This window comes from Brienomyrus brachyistius, chromosome 9 (genome assembly GCF_023856365.1).
Source record: "Brienomyrus brachyistius isolate T26 chromosome 9, BBRACH_0.4, whole genome shotgun sequence".
NCBI lineage: Eukaryota > Metazoa > Chordata > Actinopteri > Osteoglossiformes > Mormyridae > Brienomyrus > Brienomyrus brachyistius.
Window position 1 is genome coordinate 24,183,369 of NC_064541.1, and position 20,797 is coordinate 24,204,165.

Genomic DNA, 20,797 nt, shown 5'->3' on the forward strand with positions numbered 1-20,797 from the left:
ATCTTAAAACTGTAATAGTAGTAAGAGTTTTGCTACCTATTTGGGGAAAATCATTTAAAAAATAAATTGGCCCTAGTGTGCTTTTCAAAATAAAGATTTATGTCGATTTCAGTTAAGTTCACAGTGTAAATTAAAAATTTCCAGGTTCCATGTTTTACTTGTTGCCAGAATCATGAAGGGCATAACTCCCTTTTCATGCATGAAAAATGAATTATACCCGTTATACAACTGCATCTTCTTTTTCTGGTTATGTAATGTGGATGTGAACTATGGTAGTTCATCCCACCCAAAATTTCTACTGCGTTGTATTCTGGCATGCAAAAATATGCCCGGACACCATGCGTCAGTTGACCCCCCCAAAGGGAAGTACGGAACCAGAATTGCGGGACAGAACGATCTTTATTAGATAGGGCAAGCGACGGAGTTTAAAGGGGCGAGACGAGGAGCGTAGTCGTGGGCTGTCTTTCCACCCGGTGGCACAAGACATAATGTTCAAAATGTTGTTTGTATCCAGGGACACCTTGGACAAGCTCCCAATAATTCTCACCACTTTTCATTTCACGCATTAAATGCTTGAGGACATTTGAACCGATAATGAGCTCATTCCGCTGACCCAAAACCACCACACCTGGGACTATACACTCCATCCCATAAACAGTCAGTGTCAGGTCATACATACATTTGGGACTGGTTTGTTTCCCCCCACATCCGACTAATATAATATAATATAATATAATCTGTTGACTGACGTTCTCCCACAAGAAACCCCTGCTTCTCTAAGTGAGTGTTGCGATGAATGCGATGTGAATGCGATGAATTTCCCTCGGTGGCCTCGATGCTTATTAAATCTTGGTCACGGCACCAATGTGACCCATGGTAGTCCGTCCCGTCCAAAATTTGTTCTGCGTTGTGTTCTGGCACGCAAAAATATGACCGGACACCCTGCATGGTCTGAAGACTTTAACTGGCTGCAAACGATCATCTGTAAATGTACAACACTTATGAGCAGTGTGTTCCAACTACCTCACACTCATAGCTCCCCTCCAGCTGTGTAAGAAAAGCTCAAAAAACTCGACCTCACCTGTTACATGGGCATGACCGCACTACCAAGATAAGAATTCATGTATCTCAAAAGCACATAGCTGTTTATGTGCGAAAAATAATTATGTAAAGGATGGCCCAAAGGCATAAACATAGCATGCAAAGAAAAAAAAATGGCCAACCATGAAACTGGAAGCACCTCACTCTCCAAACATGCATACAGATATAGCATGTTCACTCATCCTTCAACATGCACACATGCAAAGGTAAGTCTCACTTAGCACTCTGATAATATATGAAACATCCCTGTTACATAATGCTCATGTAAGGTTTTTGGTAGTTCATTTAAAGAGGACAATATCCCTGAGTCTGGCATAACAGTGTAGCTGGTTGAATTTGATGATTTTGAATTCTTGATTTGAATTTCACTTGTACGATATATAAAGGGCAAGAGGCATACACAATAAGCACACCCCCCCCCCCCCCAAAGGAAAAAAAACAAAAAACTACTGTGGTAGAAAAATTATAAATCAACCTCTCTGATAACACAGAGAGTCACTTAGAATAAAAGTCTGGACCTCTCAGTTTGGTGAGTAAAGGAAATCTCTTTTATTCCAGCAATCCAGCAAAGCACTCTCATCACACTCTAGTACTTGGTACCAAGTTACCCGGAACACACAGAGCAACCAGTTGATAAACCATAACTCCCAATTCCCAATAAGGACTTCTAAGTCCTGATTGGTTACAAAACACCAACAAACCGAGCTCAAACGTATAACAAACACAATTCTTCTGCTCTATTGGTTCACCTTGGTAGCAAGGTAAAATCCACCCATCTTGCTCAATTTATCGGAATCTGTCTCGGCTTCTAGGCTCTACTTGAGATATGTATACTGTATAGATATCGATCATATGATATTGAATCACTATTAATTTTTGGGTGTTCCATTGCTAAATGATTAACACACTGACGTGTTGTCATTGAATCACTGCAAATACATAGTTAACGTATGATTAGTATGATTAACATGATTACACTTTTGCACTCCCACGTAACATACTATATATTGTCTGCTGCAACTATTTTATAAAGCTATAACTCGCTGTGCACCAGTTGGGGCAGCTTCGAATCTCTCCCTGCAGGTGGTTTCTCCCCCCCCTTTGTTCTGCTGTCTGCCTCTCCAAGGTCCGAGCTTTCTTCAGGGTCTGTGGAACTTACTGCAGGCAGCTATCTCGAAGCGAGGTCACACAGTATTCAAAACAATCTCTTCTTGCCTAAGGCCTAAGACCCAATATGCCTCCCCCCCAGGCCTACCAATGTCTAATTTCACTTCCACACTATATCACCTCAAACAAATGCCACATGTTTTGTCCAATAGTTTTGAGACCCTTAGGCAGGCAACCAACAGAATTTTGGTGCCGGATAGTTATGTGCTTACCAAAGTAACATGTGGAGGTCTGATGAATACGGGATTGCTATACACTCAAGTATGAAATAAAGATTTCAGTTGAGATCAAGATTCAAGGCAGATAGGGTCATGGATTTAAAACAAATAAAATACCACCAATTAGCAAACAACACTAAGAATGGAAGGATGGCCGTGAGCCAATCAAATGAATAAGAGACAGCACAGGAAATTCAACGAAACAAAATGTTAACAGCAATAACATAAACCAAAATGTTGGTTCGAGTCACCTGTGCTTTTATACTTGTATGACTACTATTGGAAAGTCCAAGAACGTTCTAGAAAGTTCTAAAAGTTTCTTGAAAGTTCTAGATAATTTTGGAAAATTCTAGAAACTTCTGGACAATTCTAGCAGTTCAAGAATGTTCTAGAAGACCACTCAGTATTGAATGCGAATCGAGAATTTTCTCGAAAACAGACGAATTTCAAAATGTCATTATCCTGATCACAGAAGCAATGTTTTTGTGGAACAATAGCTATTTTCTGTTTGTTTTAGGCATAACGGGTTAGGAAAACACACTTTTTACCCAGGATCAAAATAAAAATAAAAATTTGTTATACATAGTGTTATAGCTTCTGGGCCCAAGACTTCTAAGATAAGTCATTGCGGACATCCTTTCCTTCCCCAGGGTGGGCAAGATAGCGGAACTCATAATGGAATAGTTGTGGGAGTAATAATAACTACAACATCAGTGTCAAAACTGTTTGCTAAAATAATCTATGCATTAGACCCAAGGAGAAAGGACAAGTGAAACACCTAACCTAAAGTTTTATATACTGGCAAAATGAAACAGTTCAAGGGTAATCCAAATGAGTCACTTCACCTGTTTCTGTTCTTTTAAAAGAGATATATTTTACTTCTCTCCTTGACTTAGCTGAATGATGTCTGTTTTCATTGGCTATAACCTCACCTTAAAGATGAAATAATTGTATTCCCTGGACAGGGAACCGGTCCACCATTGCTGCCTCAGACACTTTGCTTGTTAAGATAGTAACACAAAAACTATTTGATGGATCATTTTCTATGGGGCTCAGTCGTAATCAGATTAATAAATGTGTAAAAGAATTTGTAAGTGCATACTGAGATTTACAAATATGTACAGGAATCTGTAAATGTGTATTGAGAATCCATGTGTGTAATGAAATCTGTATGTGTAATGAGCTTTGCAAGTGTACTAAGATTTGTAGGTGTGTAGACAAATCTGTAAATGCGTGCATAGATCTGCAAATCCATACATGGGTATTAATGGCTAAAAAGTCTAAGTATTTTCCTCCAAGAGCTGTAAAAACATACAAGTCATCAGTTACAACTCAGGCGGACTTCTCAATTGGATGTGATTTTACACGTGATTTTTGCTAAACTTATGCTTTTTACGCTCTGGACATTGTTTGGACAGCATAAAAATATGCATACAAACTGATTACACACATGGATTTTTTATGTGGATTTTGAATGTGATAAGTTAAAAATATTTTATGAATCTTTCTCAAATTTGCAGGCACATTTTATGGGTGATATACTAGAAGTTGTTACGTCCTGCCTGCCATGTCTACTTGACACTCCTGTTTCCTCCCTAGTGTGACCCCGATAAGCCATGCCTGCTGCTTGTTGTCCCTCGTTACTCTCGATTTTTAAATATGTTATTCTCCTCATCCCCAAAATGGTCATTAATATCCTATAATATCAATATCAATATGGTCCTGCCTGAGGGAGGACTCCACTTGCAATTAGGCCGGTTTCCTTTAAGGGCTGCTCCCCGGCTAGTCATGTGTTTAGTTTAGCCAGTCACGGGTTAGAAGGAGCAGCCATATTTTTCCTCAGTTTTTTGGTGCAGGTTCTGTATGTGCACACTGCTAATTATTGCCGCGTGCCCAGATAGTAAATGACCTGTGTTATGCCTTGCTAATGAGATCTCCCTGGTCAGGCATAAGATGGCGTCTAAGTAGCGTAATAGCTAGGGGAGATAGCTAATCACGCTATCCTTTTAATTTAGATTGAGTTTGTCTAATGTTGTATTTGGTATTGGTATTGCTGTATTCATTTACTGTTTTTCAGGATGTATTTGTTACATGCTTATATGGATTATTTAATGATTATAAGTACATTTATGTTATTACAGCAGGATTCATCTCCGATACCGATACTAGCAAAGATCTGCCTGCAGAGGCTAGAGTGCAGGATTAATATGCACACTGAGCTTTTAAACATCTCTGAATTCCCAGCTGCCCCCTGGCATGTCATTGCAAACTCATCCAACAGGTGAATATATTTTGGCTTCATTTTCTAGACAATGCAAAATTGCTAAATTGTCCATTCCACCTCAGCCAGTACAGTGACCCTAGTCACAATTTGGAATGGTGTAGACTGAGCTGTTCAGCAGAAGTTTAGCACACGTACATATACAAGAAAGAATTATTCTACTTTTCTGTCTCAATCTAATGATTGTTTTGAGTGGTTCATGTAAATCCCAGAAAAAGCTCTGTGTTTTAGCTCTGCATCTACCTTCAAAAATACTTCACAGGATAACAGTAACATTTCATGATAAGCTGTTTGCTCCAAAAGTGAAGCCCCAAAGATTAATCTACTGAAACATCAATCATTTCAAATTCTAAAGGAATAAGAGAGATCATACAGTGAAGGAACCATAAACTCTTGTCACTACACACATTTCCATCTAGCCCTGCATTTACCTGTAATGTTCTTCTCACTAAGTAGTCATAAGGGGTTAAGGGGTAAGATCTTTTATATAGGAAAAAAAATATTAGCTTTACCCTCAAATGACACCTTTGCCTAATAAATTTAATTCTAAATGCAACAATTATGGCTGATAAATGACACATTGCTATTAATCCTAAAATTCCCTGTTGGATACTGTTTGTTATGGTAAAGAAGGTGATGCCGCTTCGGATGACGATGATGATGATGATGATGATGATGTTCATGGAACGCACTTACCTTTTCACAGACAGTATTGAGGAGTACATTCAGACCACCACTTCCAGCGTGGAGTCAGCCAATCAGGAACTTGCCAAGGCCAGCCACCATAAGGTATGACATCAAACTAGCTGAAAGACCTACATATTTATAAATAGAGGTTAATGTAAGGTAACTTTGGGAGGGCGGGGGGGGGGGGGTCCTATGGGTTTTTTTCAATATCACAATTTCAAGTTTATATTGTTTTTACTTTTTCAAATGGAAAAATATTTATACTGCCTGAATGAATACCCAAAAAATGCATGAACTTTCATCAGTAAAAGTAGTCAGACGTTTATGTAACAAAAAACTGCTCAAAACAGATGCTTCATGACAACACAGTACTTTGTACAGCAGTAAACCTTTTATTCTATACACTTTTATCATTTAATCTAAATAACACTTCAAAGAATGGGCACATCATTCAGATCTCAATTTAGAGAACTTGCCTAAGTAATTACAGTAATAATAAATGCATTTTGCTTAAATTATTGGTGACATTTTACTTGAGAGGGTACCAGTAATTTAGTAACTCAGTTATTACTCAAGTACAAATCATGGAGAAATATAGTAACTGTATCAAATACAAGAACAATTATAATCGATTAGCGATAAACGAAAATGGCATCAGTATGTAACAAATGGAGCTGTTCCACTGGCATTCCGGAACCAGGCTGTACCACAAGGAGACACTAGTTACGTTGTGGTTCCAACTTGATTCGGTTTTCTACTGAAGAAAGGTTGGCTTGGTGAAGGCATTGCCAGGTTTGGAGAGCAGCAGTGATGTCAAACCGAAGAGATGCTTATTTACTGTTCAGATGGTGTACATCATAATTTACCATGTGCTAATTTCTGTTAGAACATTTGTGAGAATCACTGCATTATGTTACCATCTAATGCTAGTAGAAGTTTGCATCACGAATCCATTCTGATCAGCTACTCTCTAATAACTTTTAAAGTTCTGAGTTACTGAGAATGCATTAATACATTGTAATATACGATACTATTAATAAACAATAATATCTGGAATATTCCATTTTCTCCTTCAAATAATTCATGCAAATCAGCATTTGGTAACGGAAATACCTGTTAATAATGCTGCGCTAAAAAAAAAAAAGGAGATGCTTGGAAACTGATGTGATGTTCTTCTAGTCATCCAGCAAAACCTTTTAGGAGAACAAGAAATTCTTGTCAGTTTTTATTGATACTATTCATTTGCATATATTTCAATGATTAAATTGTGTTGTTCTGTGCAAATATGCACACGCTATCCAGAAAAAAATGTCTTTAAACATTTTCTCTCACAGGCTAATATGTACTTTCTTTATTGTACTGCTGTTTAAAGTCAGTGATAATATAATTCCTACTTTTATGATTTGCTATGGTGTATCCTGTCCACACAGAGCATAGTTATCACATCTGTCTGTTTCTCCTTTTTTACTATTTATTTCTCTCAATGTGTTACCTCGATTTTCATTTGTGTTTTCATTTCCTAAGACAACAAAATAATTAAATTGCAAAAGTGATCTGATATACATTATATGGACACATGGCCATTACAGCAACAAGACCTATTATGACATCCTATTCCAAATCTATTAGTATGGAGATGGACCCCCCTTGAAAAGAGCCTTCCAACTTTTGCTTCCAACTTTGTGGGAACAGTTTGGGGAAGGCTCTTTTCTGTTCCAGTATCACCGTGCCCCAGTATTGATGCCTATGGATTTAGAATGGGATGCCATTAAAGTTCCTGTGGGTATAATGGCCAAACAGTGTACTTCAAAGATGCCTTTCTGTTTAAGTTATGTGTTCTTGCTTTTACTGAGGCTGTAAATAGTAATCATTAGGACTACTGACATCACATGAATCTGTTTTAGGGGTCATGTGTTTTGATACACCGAAAGACAGAATCAGAGTGCAGAAATTACTAGTAAATTGCTAATTTATAGCACAATGGGAAGGATTACCTAGGTATTAAATGATTGCATTAATTGGCAGTAATGAAAATGTATTGTTTAACTTTTTTTTTGGTTTACCAAATTGGATGATTTCGAATAATAATTATCTTAGAATAATCTAGAACAATACATTCATATAAATGTAATAATAGTTATTTCAGATTGTGGAAAGAAAAAAATGCCCCAGATTCCCCAATGGATGTATCTATAGACTGATGGATAAAAGAGTTTGAGTAGACATGAAGTCTCCAAAAATGAACTTAAACACAATTAAATTTCAGAAAAAAATAAAATCCTAGCCAAAAAACCTATGGATGGAATCTGCTTCTCTGGGAAAATAATTTAATCTCCCAAGAATCTTAGCAGTTAACCCTAACATGGTCATTAGTCTAATTAAGGTCAACAAGGTATATATACATCATCTTTTTAAATTATATAAACAAAGAAAACTATTTCTTTGTGTTCTATTTAATAACACATATATCACATATAGGTTTGAGACGCAGCGTAAATTGCCATAGCAGCGTGCCTCGAATAAAACCTAACCACCTTTCGTAGTACGGGTTAATCGCGAAGTTACACCACACTTCATCAAGTTACTTGCAAAGTTACCCCGATAAGTCAGTTACCCCGCTTCGTAGTACAGGCCACTGGTGTTGGCAATGAAGAGGCAGGGCAGCGATGGTTTGTGGGGGGCTTTCCTTAACCTCACTTGGATTCCGGCCTGGTGTCCTTGCTTCTGCTTGCTTTCTCTTTTCCATCTTTGTCACTTTCCACTCGGCATTGTGATCCATGGAGTCGCTGGTGTTCCCGCTAACTCCGCTTATATCTCCTGGGAGAGCAGAAAGGTGCTCACGATGGGAATTTTGCTTGCTGTTCCTATGTGAATCAATTCATCTGTATTATAGAGAATGCTTGACTCCTTAATGTTAAAAAAACAGCAGCATCTATTTGAAAAACAGCAACATCGTAGTGAGTTTTGAGCCACTGCGTCTGTATTCTTGTAACTCATATTACATTATGGAAGAGGAGGAGTGCGATGGACTTAAATGTTTAGGCCTGTACAGCACACTATACCCTCTATACTGTAATTGCACACAATTGTTATTTTGTTATATTTGTTAGTTTTCCTTACTGCAATGACACACAATTCAGATTTTGCAGCATGTATGAATGTCATAGGTCTGTGTGCCTATGTGTATGTATACTGTGTATAAGCTACTGCACACCTAAATTTCCTTCTGGATAAATAAGTCTGTCTGTCTGTCTATCTATCTATCATTAGCTATGATATTTTACATCTCTCTTTATATTTCATTTCTATTGTTTATAGAAATGGTGGTAATTCAGCCAAATTTATACGTTTTATCAATATAATTTTAAACTCAAATTGAAGTCTAAGTTTCTTTTTTCAAAGTCAAAGTTAATCTCGTAAACTGCAGTTTTTTTTTAACTGCATTTGGTTATTAAAGAAAACCATGAAGGACTTGGAGTAACAAGTTGATACGTGATAATGAAATATACACTGATCAGCTATAATATTGAAACCATTGACAGGTGAAGTGAATAACATTGATTATCTCATTGTCAGGGGTGTCATTATATATTAGGTGAATGAACAGTAATTTCTTGAAATTTATGTGTTGGAAGCAGCAAAAATGGGCAAGGGTCAGGGTCTGAGTGACAAGTGACAAGGACCAAATTGTGATGGCTAAGTGAATGGCAGATCTTCTGGATGCAGTGGTCAGTACTGTACCTACCATAAGTGGTCCGAGGAAGGCCTATTGGTGAACCGGTGAGGGAGTCACGGACACGTGGGACGTGAACACTAGCTCGTCTGGTCTGATCCCACAGAAGGCTGAAAAAGTCGATGCTGGCTCAGATGGAAAGGTTTCAGATCATACAATGAGATCTATTTCCCACCGGCGCAAAGTGTGATGAAAAATGGTTTTGCTAGTTTCATACCAGCGTATTGCTCATTTTCATGCCATGCGTGCACATTGTCAAAATAGCAAATGATTTTGCACCTTCTTCCTCCTTATACGATTGAAGTTTTAGAAATGAGGCCGGTATAGAAGGTGTTTTCTGCAAAAAAATAAAATGAAAATGACAAAAATAAAATTAAATGAAAATTAAATTGAAATAGCACCATTTGCATTTTAATTTTCCACTAACGTATGAGACAGATGTGAAAAATTAAAAAATAAAATTAAAAACCCTTTTGTCAGAATCGATGGGTGTGCGGTTGTGGGCAGTCGCTGGACGTCAGTGTTGCGTCCAGGTTACCAGGTTTCAGAAGCAGGCTAATATTGGCACAGTTCATTTTTGGAGACAGCAAGTAATCATTCTGAATTTGAGTAACCATTCTGATAAAAACCGGTGCTAGCGTTGGCCAAAACACTTTGTAGAATTCTGCTGGGAAACCATCGGGACCTGGGGCTTTCTTATTTGGAAGATACTGTACGGCTTCATTGAATTCAGATATTGATGGAGGAGAGTCTAAGACAGTAATTTGTTGATGTCAGCATTAGATACATTTTTCTCTGATGAGTATAAAGCATCATAAAATTCTGTAAAAGATTTATTAATATGATGGGGATCATGAGTTGTACTCCCCATTGAGTCTTCAATAGAACAAATTGTTTTTCTTTATTTAGTTTTAACTTCTTAGCTGCGAATTTTCCAGATTTATTGCCTTGTTCAAAGTTCTCCAATCGCAATCGTTCTACCAGAACGTGTCTTCTTATCATTTAGTTCATTAAATTCCAATTTTAGTTTTCTCAAGTTGCTAATTATATGCTCTTGCCGTGAGGACGCATAAGCTGTTTCTAATGATTTAATTTTTCTATTCTAATTCTGCTACATGTGTTTTTTCTTCCATTTTTATATGAGCAATCAGATATTATTTTTCCTCTCATTACTGCCTTTCCTGCTTCCCAGATAACACATGGTGAGACTTCTGGTAGATCACTGTTATCCAAATATGTTGCCAATTCATTTTTGAAATAATTAATTAAATCTTGTTCTTTAAGTAAAGATGTATTGAATCTTCCTACTTGGTGGTGTGACTCTGTCTTTAACCAAGAGATAGACACCGGTGAGTGATCACTGATAAGGATAGAGTGTATCTGAGTTCTATGATGTTCCTCATCATGGAGCTGCTAATTAAAAAGTAATCTAAGCCAGAATGTGAGTGGTGTACTGGGGAAAGGAAGGTGTAATCCTTGGAAGTGGGATGATGTTAACGCCAGGCATCGCAAAGACCAAACTCATTCATGTATCATGTAAGAATATGTGTAGATGGCAAGTTCCTGTTGTTCCCTGCCGTGCTGAGCCTGTCAATTTCTGGGTTCAGTACCAAGTTGAAGTCTCCTCCTATAATGAGTGTGGTGTCCGAGTGACCAGAAAGTGAAGAAAGCATGAAAAAAATTAGGGGTCATCAACGTTCGGTCCATATACACTAGCAATGCAGAAATTCATATTTTGAATAGATAAATTAAGTATTATAAATCTACCTTCTGTATCTATCATAGTGTTGCTAATGGTGCAGTTTATTCTATCCACAGTACTGTACGTGTGAGGGAACTGTGGGAAGATATGTATGTGTTCAGATGTTTTGGCCATATGAGGCTCTTGTAGAAAGACAATGTCTGCCTACAAATCATTTAACCGATGAGCAATTTTTTGCCTTTTTTCCTGGAACCAATTCCACATACATTCTATGTGACAAATCTCAGTGTAGACATACATACTTACATACATACATTTTCCAAACCGCTTATCCTACTGGGTTGCGGGGGGTCCGGAGCCTATCCCGGAAGCAATGGGCACGATGGCAGGGAACAACCCAGGATGGGGGGCCAGCCCATCGCAGGGCACACTCACACACCATTCACATCTACGGGCAATTTAGCAAGTCCAATTAGCAGCATGTTTTTGGACTGTGGGGGGAAATCGGAGTACCCGGAGGAAACCCCACGACAACATGAGGAGAACATGCAAACTCCACACACATGTGACCCAGGTGGAGACTCGAACCCGGGTCCCGTGTTGATGTGATGTGAGGCAACAGTGCTAACCACTGCACCACCATGCCGCCCCCCCAGTGTAGACATATTTATATTAACTGTTAAGATGTTTGATATTTGCTGTGTGTGTGTGTGTGTGTGTGTGTGTGTGTGTGTGTGTGTGTGTGTGTGTGTCTGCGTGCATCATGTATGACCTGCATGTGTGTATCTGTCTTATTTGTATGTGTCTGTAATGGACATGTATATATTTGTGTTATATGCTTGTGTTTGTGTTGGCCCTGACTATACTTTGTGTCATTATTTATGCTGTGCATCGAGCAAATGGCAACATTGGAGATAATAGAAAGGTAACAGAAATGCAATGCAGAGAAAAAAACGTGTAAGGAGACTTAAGTAAACTAAAATAGTGTAGGAGCCAAAGCAACATTCCAGAGTGACAACAGCAATCAACTGGGAAAAATACAAGGAACAAAAAAAGACGAAAAAATAATAATACTAATAACGCTAAATAAAAGGGAGACGACAACAATACCTTAAGCTGATTAGACCAGTAATTATTATTCTATATAGACCCATCTGCAAAACCAATGTGTTGAGGAAAGGGTGACTAAAAAACGAAAAACTAAGCCAAGGATGTTGGTGTGAATGCAGATCACCTGTTGCAGATTCAGAATAGCTGAGGGGGATTAATGGAGTAGGACGTGAGTTTGGGAGCTCCTGCAAATTTCGATTAAAATTGTTATTCATTTGTGCTTTTTTCACCATATTTTCAGCCCTGTTTTATTCTGCAGTACTTCTTGTTGAGAAGTTTTACTCAGGGCTGCGTAACATGGCTGGAAAAAACACTAAAACTCGCAGTACTATTCAAACACAACTGAAGCCTAGTTTGCAAATCGAGACCACGTCCTCGGGTGAGCCGTGGGCTCCTGCAGAGCCCCCCTCGAGTCAAGCTAATTTTGATATTGCTGCTCTTAAGGTCAAATTGCTGGACTCGCTGAGGAAAGATATTGCTGATATTTTTAAAAAGGAACTTCAGGCTACTCTCGGGGATACTTTGTCTACTATCAGGGCTGATCTGCAAGCGCTGAAGTGGCAGCTGATGATCAATAACGATGCTACCATCCATTTTCCAAACCGCTTATCCTACTGGGTCGCGGGGGGTCCAGAGCCTATCCCGGAAGCAATGGCCGCAAGGTAGGGAACAACCCATGATGGGGGGCCAGCCCATCGCACGGCACACTCACACATGCACTCCTATGGGCAATTTAGCAACTCTAATTAGCCTCAGCATGCTTTTGGACTGTGGGGGGAAACCGGAGTACCCAGAGAAAACCCCACGACGACATGGGGAGAACATGCAAACTCCACACACATGTGACCCAGGGGGGGTCTCGAACCCGGGTCCCAGAGGTGTGAGATAACAGTGCTAACCACTGCACCACTATGCCGCCTCCACGATGCTACCATGTCCAAGCTAAAAGGTGTGGTGCATGCACTTACTATGTGTTCCGATGATATCGCTGAGATAAAAACTACTACCAAGGACCTCTCGTCTTACGTAACCAGGCTGGAAAATAAATGTGAAGACTTGGAGTCTAGGTCACAGCATAACAATGTTAGGATAGTGGGAGTACCAGAGGACCCTGACACCTGTAGCTCTGCCGCCGTAGCCGCGTTTCTAAAGGAAGCATTTGATCTGGTAAAGGAGCCGCTCTTGGACTGTTCCCACCGGACCCTCCAACCCAGACCCAATCCCGGTGACCGTCCACGTGCCATTGTGTGCAGATTTCATTAACTGTGTTGACATTGTACTGTCACGCCTGGCTCGTACGATCCTCATGTGTGCCACGCCCCCTGATTATCCACGTGTGCTTCCCCAATCACGCCCAGGTGTGTGTTATTTCGCCCTGTCTTTTGTCTATATCAGTCCACGTCTTGCCCTGCCATTTGTCCATCATTGATGTTAGTCGATGTCAGTAATGTTCTGTCCTGCTCCTAGCCGTTTCCCCTCTAATAAATCCCCAGTTTTCCCCGTATTCCGCTTGCCTGCTTCGTCCTTCCCTGCCTCCTACCCGCCAGCCTGCCCGTCCACAACCGCGAAACCTGACAGTTTACCACATTTTACAGGATTTTACAGGACACATAAGAACATAAGAAATTTATAAACCTGCTATTTGGGGACAACTTAACTAATAGCTCAGAGTTCTTCAAATTTTATCTAGCTCTGATTTAAAGGAACTCAGGGTTTTAGCTTGTGCTACACTAGCAGGATGACTATTCCATACCCTAACTACATGCTCATGCTATGTAAAGGAGTGCTTCCTCAAATTCATTTTAAAATGTTACCCCGCTAATTTCCACTTACAGTATGGCCACAAGTTCTAGTATTTAAACTAAAATCATGGATGATGTATCTGAATCTCATGATGATCAGTCCATACATGATGAGAATCAATCCGCACTTCAATCACCTCATATGTAAGTCTGTAAGAGGAGGACAATAAATAATTCTAGGCAACGTAGTTGTCCGCAAATTCGTCCTAATATATCCATGTAGGGAGCAAAGATTTAAAGTACAGACATTTTATGGGTTCCATTGAAATAAGGGTAGCCCATTATGACAAAGACCTTATGTGTATGTTGATGCTTCCATGTCGACTCTCATAGTGTGGGGAAGCAATTAAAAAGGCCAATATGATGTTGGGTTACATCTCTAGGTGTATGGGGTTTAAGTCAAGGGAGGTGATGCTAAGATTCCTCTGCAATTCCTTGGTCAGACCGCACCTAGAATATTGTGTGCAGGTTTGGTCACCATACCATAAAAAGGATACTGCTGCCATGGTAGGATTCAACGTAGGGCTACAAGAATAATTCCTGGTCTTAGAGGAATGTCTTATGAGGAGAGATTACCTGAGGAAGCACTTCTTTACACAGCGTGTAGTTGGAGTATGGAATAGTCTTCCTGCTACTGTAGCGCAAGCTAAAACCCTGGGTTCCTTTAAATCAGAGCTAGATAAAATTTGAAGAACTCTGAGCTATTAGTTAAGTTCTCCCCGAACTAGCTTGGCGTTTGTAAATTTCTTTTGCTCTTAATTCGGCCATTTGAGTTTTTAGCATCTAGTTTTATCCATACAGTTTCTGTACTTTTATTTTTATCAGTGAGCTCCTTTGCCTGCAAGTTTTCTTTTCCGTATACTGCAACACCACCTCCCTTCTTGCCTACCCGGTGTTTACAGAACAACGTGTAACCATCCATATTATATTCTTCTGCATCATTGTCACTCATCCATGTTTCTGTTATTCCTATAATGTCATGTCTGATGTCATGTCATGGCCTCTAAATCATGAATTTTGTTTCTAATACTCCTAACGTTTAAATACAGACTGCAAGGGGTAGGCCTTTTACAGTGCCCACTTTTAATATGAACTTTTGAACTGGTATACCGCCAAACACTACTCTGAGGGTAGATAAGGAGGGTTTGTTAGATGAATCTGTGAGTAGGTAACACACCATCTGTGATCTACTGAATCGAAGTCAGGGCCAGTGATGAAACGGTCCTTACGGATGACACTGCAGTTGTGACCCACTAGGCCGGCTACTTTGAGCAGTTGTTCAAAGCTGACCCTCCAGCTAGGTCGTTGCACATCTCTGTCTCTGGGTTCACAGTTCTCGAGCCTGATCCTCCAATCAGCTGTGAACCCCAAAATCTCACTGAGATTGCACGGGTGTCTGTGGTAACTGGGATGAACTTCTCCAGGCTGGTAGTAAGGCTGTCCTCCTCATATTGCAGGCAATCTTTGCTTCCATTTAGGAGTCAGGCGTCATCCCAACTGACTGAAAAACGGGATTGTAGTCCCCCTCTGGAAAGGAAAGGGTGATCACCTGGATTGTGGCAACTACAGGGGGATAGCACTGCTCTCAGTGCCGAATAAGATCCTTGCTAGGGTAATCCTTAACAGGATCTGTGAACACTGGCTTGCCCGTCAATGACCAGAGCAGTCTGGTTTTACGCCTAAGAAGTCTACCATTGTCCTATCCTGGCACTGAGGGTCCTCATCGAGAACAAACGCAAATATTGGCAGAAGTTCTTTGAAGCCTTAATCGATTTTTGTAAAGCATTTGACTGAGTTGATTGAGTTGCCCTGTAGGACATTCTGAGACTTCGAGGCATCCACCTAAAGTTGCTGAACATCATACACTGTTACTGTGAGTGATGTGCAGAGTGGAGGGAGAAACTTCACGTTCTTCCCAGCTGATTCTGGGGTTTGCCAGGGATGTGTTCTTTTTCCTACTCTGTTCAGTGCTTGTATGGACTGGGTGTTGGGCAGGGTCGTGGGGTCCAGCAGCTGTGGGAAATCGATTGGTGAAGAAAGATTTACTGATTTTGACTTTGCCGACGATGCTGTGATCTTAGCGGAGTCAATGGAGGCTCTGATCGGAGCTCTCGAGAAACTGAGCGAGGAGTCTGAATGTCTGGGATTGCAGGTGTCCTGGATAACGACCAAGATCCAGGCATTTAATGACTTCTTAGGCATAACCATCAGTAGTGTGTCTGTCTGCTGGGAGAATGTTTACCTTGTCAAGAGATTTACTTATCTCGGCACGAAATTCATTTCTCTCGTGACTCATGTCTTCCTATGAAATCAGCAAGCTGATTGGGAGTGCATGGGGGTCATGTGGTCGATGGGAAGGGGTGTGTGGCGCTCCCAATATCTTTGCAAGAGGATGAAAGTCCAAGTCTTTACAGCCCTGGTACTCCTTGTCTTAGGTAGATGATGTACTCGTGTTTCTTTTCACTGAAATAAACATACATTTCCTCGAGCAAAAAGCGATCTGTCTTACTGGGCAAATGCGCTATTGTAATAGCAATCCACCATAGATGATGCAGTGCTGCTTTTTGAAGATGAGGTGATGTGCCATTACAATTGCTTTATTGCTTGTTACATCCAAAACTCAGAGAGTTAGGACAGCGTTTTTGTGCCTTGTGCTGGCACTAAGTCTGTTTTTTCTGTCATGGAGTTAGCAAAATTGATTTGGACATGCCCAATTATGTTAGTTGCGCTTTGTGCTTTACAGTTTTTGTTAGATTGTCAAAATAAAGCGTTTTTTAAATCTCTTTTACTTGGGCTAAGTAGCTGCAACAGTAAAAAAGAAAGCACCTAATTATTGTTTTCGCTGACTGCAGTAAGGAAATGGCATTTTAAAGGGATTTTTTAAATAATAGACATTTCAGATCTCAGAAAAGTATGTGTAATTCACATACCAAATTTCATCAAAAATGGGAATGAAAAAACTTGTTTTAATATTTTTTTTAATTAAAATGGAATGAATCTGGAGGTGGCATGATGGTGCAGTGGTTAGCACTGTTGCCTCACATCTCTGGGACCTGGGTTCGAGTCTCAGCCTGGGTCACATGTGTGTGAAGTTTGCATGTTCTCCCCATGTTGTCATAGAATTTTCTCCAGGTACTCTGATTTCCCCCCCCCACAGTCCAAAAACATGCTGAGGCTAATTGGAGTTGTTAAATTGCCAATAGGTGTGCATGTGTGGGTAAATGGAGTGTGCCCGGCATTGGGCTGGCCCCTCATCCTGGGTTGTTCCCTGCCTTGTGCCCATTGCTTCCGGGATAGGCTCCGGACCCCCCGCGATCCAGTAGGATTAGCGCAGTGTTTCCCAACCTTTTTTGAATTGTGTACCCCCTGAGAGATTTTCTCATACCACAAGTACCCCCTTTGTCAAATGTGTTGATGATTCAATAAAAGTAGAACGTACAACTGATTATCAAATTTAAAACATTTTATTAAATCTCCATAACTTGAACATTTAATTATTGGGCATTTTATTCTTTTCAGTTTAAAATTAACATAAATATATATGTTGCCACGAAAGTGAATGATAAATCTGAAAATAAATACTAAATTTAAAAAAAAGTAAATAAACCTCCCTTTGTTATAACAAAAGCTGAATGAGTCCCCTTTAAACAGACATTTAAACTTAGAACATCAGGAGCAAAACACTAAAATAAATAACCATATCAGTTTTACTTTGTTTTCATCATTCAACTTAGTTTAGTTTAATGAGACACCTGAGCTTGCTTATCTTTGATAAGCTCTGATAGATCTGGGGGCAGTGTGGAAACAGCTGTTACCAGGCTGTTCTCCACATCCAGTCTATTCCTCTGCTTGGTTTTGATGTGTGTCAAAGCTGAGAAGGTCACCTCACACATATTTTCCACGTACCCCCTGTAATGTGCTCGCGTACCACTAGGGGTACGCGTACCCCCGGTTGGGAATCACTGGATTAGCGGTTTGGAAAATGGATGGAATGAACCTGCTAATTCACGACAATAAAGATGTGTTAATGGAAAAAAGACTTCGAAAGCTAACTTAAAATTTACAAAATGTTTTCTCTTAAAATTATGAAAAGATAAAGTACTCATATAAAGCACTCTTTATCCACTCATACATATACAAGCTCAGTATAGGAGGTGTAGATATTAATTGTGTCACGTTGTATGTGGGATGAACGCCATTTTGTAAGGCAGACGTTCTGTTTACCTGTGCTCGCTAAAATGGTTAGCTGCATACCTTTTGTTTGTATTTGGATACATCCTTTTTTAAAGTTTTTAATAGAGACAGAGAAAGGGAAAGTGGCAGAAAAGGAACTCTACCAAGAGAAATTAAATTGCAATGTCAAGCAGCGGTATTTGGAGAAACTAAAATCGTTAAACAACATAGATCCTTATGACATGTATTTATTTTCTCTTAAATTTTATATATGTATGTTTATTTTCAGTCTAATTTGCACTCTAATTTATGATGTTTAGAAATCATAAATTATAATTTAGTGTATTTATACTGTGTAATATTCTTTGATGTATAACGCTATTTGAATTTACATTTATATGATATTTATATACACACACATACACACACTCACACTAGAAACAAAATGTTGTTTCAAGTCTTTAATACTCTCATATACAAAGATGTTTGCCAGTGTCTTCAGTGAAAACATCCAAAATTAAATCATTTGTTGTGTACAAGACCGATAACTCTACACGTGGATTTTGTGTTGTGCAATGTGTCTTTCTCCACATCCATTGTGGAGGAATGCCATTGAGATATTTCATTGTGTGGCTGTGTTTGTAGTTTGAAAATGTTTGTGCCCTTGCCAGAAGATTGGATAGTCCACAATGGCAGTGACATGATTCCCAAATGTCTCCACAAACTGGTGCAGTATACTGACCAGTGCACCAGTGGAGATCCTGTTGAACCCTCTCATCCACTTCCTCTGTTGCCTTGTACCCAGTCTCCTGAACCAATATGCAAACATCTCTATGTCTGTCACATTAACTTCATTATGGCCCAAAAGCAAAGATGGCATCCAGTCAGGATGTGTGTCCAAGCATTTCATATGTTGGTTTTCCTGTAAAGCAGTAGTTTTGTAGGTCATATTCAATGAGGGAAATCTTCACAGCATTACAACAACATCTCATGCTGACAGAAGAACTAAACGAAATTCCCCGACAAGGCGCAAAATATTAAATATTTTATGAATTATTACTCTAAGTAATAAATGCAATATCCCTGAGCATTTGTTATGGTTTTACATTTGCTTGTTCTTCTGATTTCACCCATTGCTCCACACACTCACAAAAACAAAAAAAAAAAGAATCAGTTCATACAGTCCTATCTTTGTGGTGACTCTACATTCATTTCTATGGCCATATCCCTAATGCTACCTATGATAGCCCTGACCCTTCAGCCATTTGGCTGAACAGCATCCAAACCTGTTAGAATCTTACATACCTGGATCATGTCCCCCTTCAGTCTTCTTTGCTCGAGGCTGAACAGATTGATCTCAGCTAATCTCTCCTCATAAGACATTCCGCTAAGACCAGGAATTGTTCTTGTAGCCCTACGTTGAATCCTACCATGGCAGCAGTATCCTTTTTATGGTACTGCACACAATATTGTAGGAGGGGTCTGACCAAGGAATTGCAGAGGAATCTTAGCATTACCTCCCTTGACTTAAACCCCACACACCTAGAGATGTAACCCAACATCATATTGGCCTTTTTAATTGCTTCCCCACACTATGAGAGTCGACATTGAAGCATCAACATACACATAAGGTCTTTGTCATAATGGGCTACCTTTATTTCAGTGAAACCCATAAAATGTCTGTACTTTACATTTCTGCTCCCTGCATGGATTACCTTACATTTATCCACATAAAATTTTATCTACAGTACCAAGTATCAGCTCAGTCACTAATTAAATCAAGATACCGTTGTAACTTCTGTGCTACTGCTTCAGTATCTGCTACACCACCCACCTTGTTATCGTCTGCAAATTAATCAGTTTACTGTATATATTCGTGTCAATTTCATTAATGTAAATTAGGAACAATAGTTGTCCAAAAATTGAACCCGGCATTACCCCACTGTAAACGCAGGCCCACTGTAATATTGTGTGTCTAATAACTACCTGATGCTTCCTGTCTGTTAACCAGTTTTCAATCCAAACTGCTACAGTTCCTAAAATCCCTGCAGCTTTGAGCTTAAGCAAGAGCAGTTTGTGGGGGACAACTTCAAAGACCTTCTGGAAATCTAAGTAGATCACATCGTAAGCCAAAAGTTTTGTGATCAGTTTCTCTCGTAGGTTCCTCAAAGAACTTAAGTAGATTAGTTAAAGATGATCTACCTCTGCTAATTCCATGTTGGCTATCAGAATGTCATTTGAATCCAGGAAGTCTATCATTTTCATTTGGAGTATAGTTTCCATTAATTTTTCAATTATTCAAGTTAAACTAATTAGCCTATAGTTTGCTGTGGGCTACTTCTATCCCCTTATTTGAATATAGGTGGCAAATAATATCCCTCATCTTTTTAAAAACTATAAGTAAGATGTCATCAGTGTCATGATATCGCTGGACGCGGGTAATCGCACAGGTCGGCAAGCGAGCGGAAAGCAGGCAAACAGGCAGGATTCAGGGAATACGGGGGTTTAATGGGGAGACTCAGGACTGAAAACATCTGACGCCGACTAACATCAATGACAGACATTGAACTCTGGTAAGACAAGGACTCAAATAGACAGGACTGATTGAAAGTAAACGGACACAGCTGGGTACGATCAGGGAAGCACACGTGGGTAAGCAGGGGGCGTGGCACACAGGAGGAGCGGACGAGCCGGGCATGACAATCAGGGCCTTGCAATTTATTTATTTTGAGCTTAGCTAGGCTTTGTAGCACATCAGCTTCAATTACACATATATTAGTCATAGACAACGCTGGATTAGTAATAAGATTCGGTATGTTACTC

At 39.6% G+C, this 20,797-nt stretch overlaps 1 protein-coding gene across 5 annotated transcripts in view; it reads left to right on the plus strand.

Moving 5' to 3' along the window:
- The window catches only part of tsnare1 (T-SNARE Domain Containing 1), a 199,573-nt gene that overhangs the window by 162,777 nt on the left and 15,999 nt on the right, over positions 1 to 20,797 (plus strand). For all 5 annotated transcript variants that reach the window (XM_049024845.1, XM_049024841.1, XM_049024844.1 and 2 more), the window contains one exon: positions 5,474 to 5,556. In XM_049024845.1, the coding sequence (XP_048880802.1) occupies positions 5,474 to 5,556 (83 nt within the window). The remainder of the gene's footprint in view (positions 1 to 5,473; positions 5,557 to 20,797) is intronic.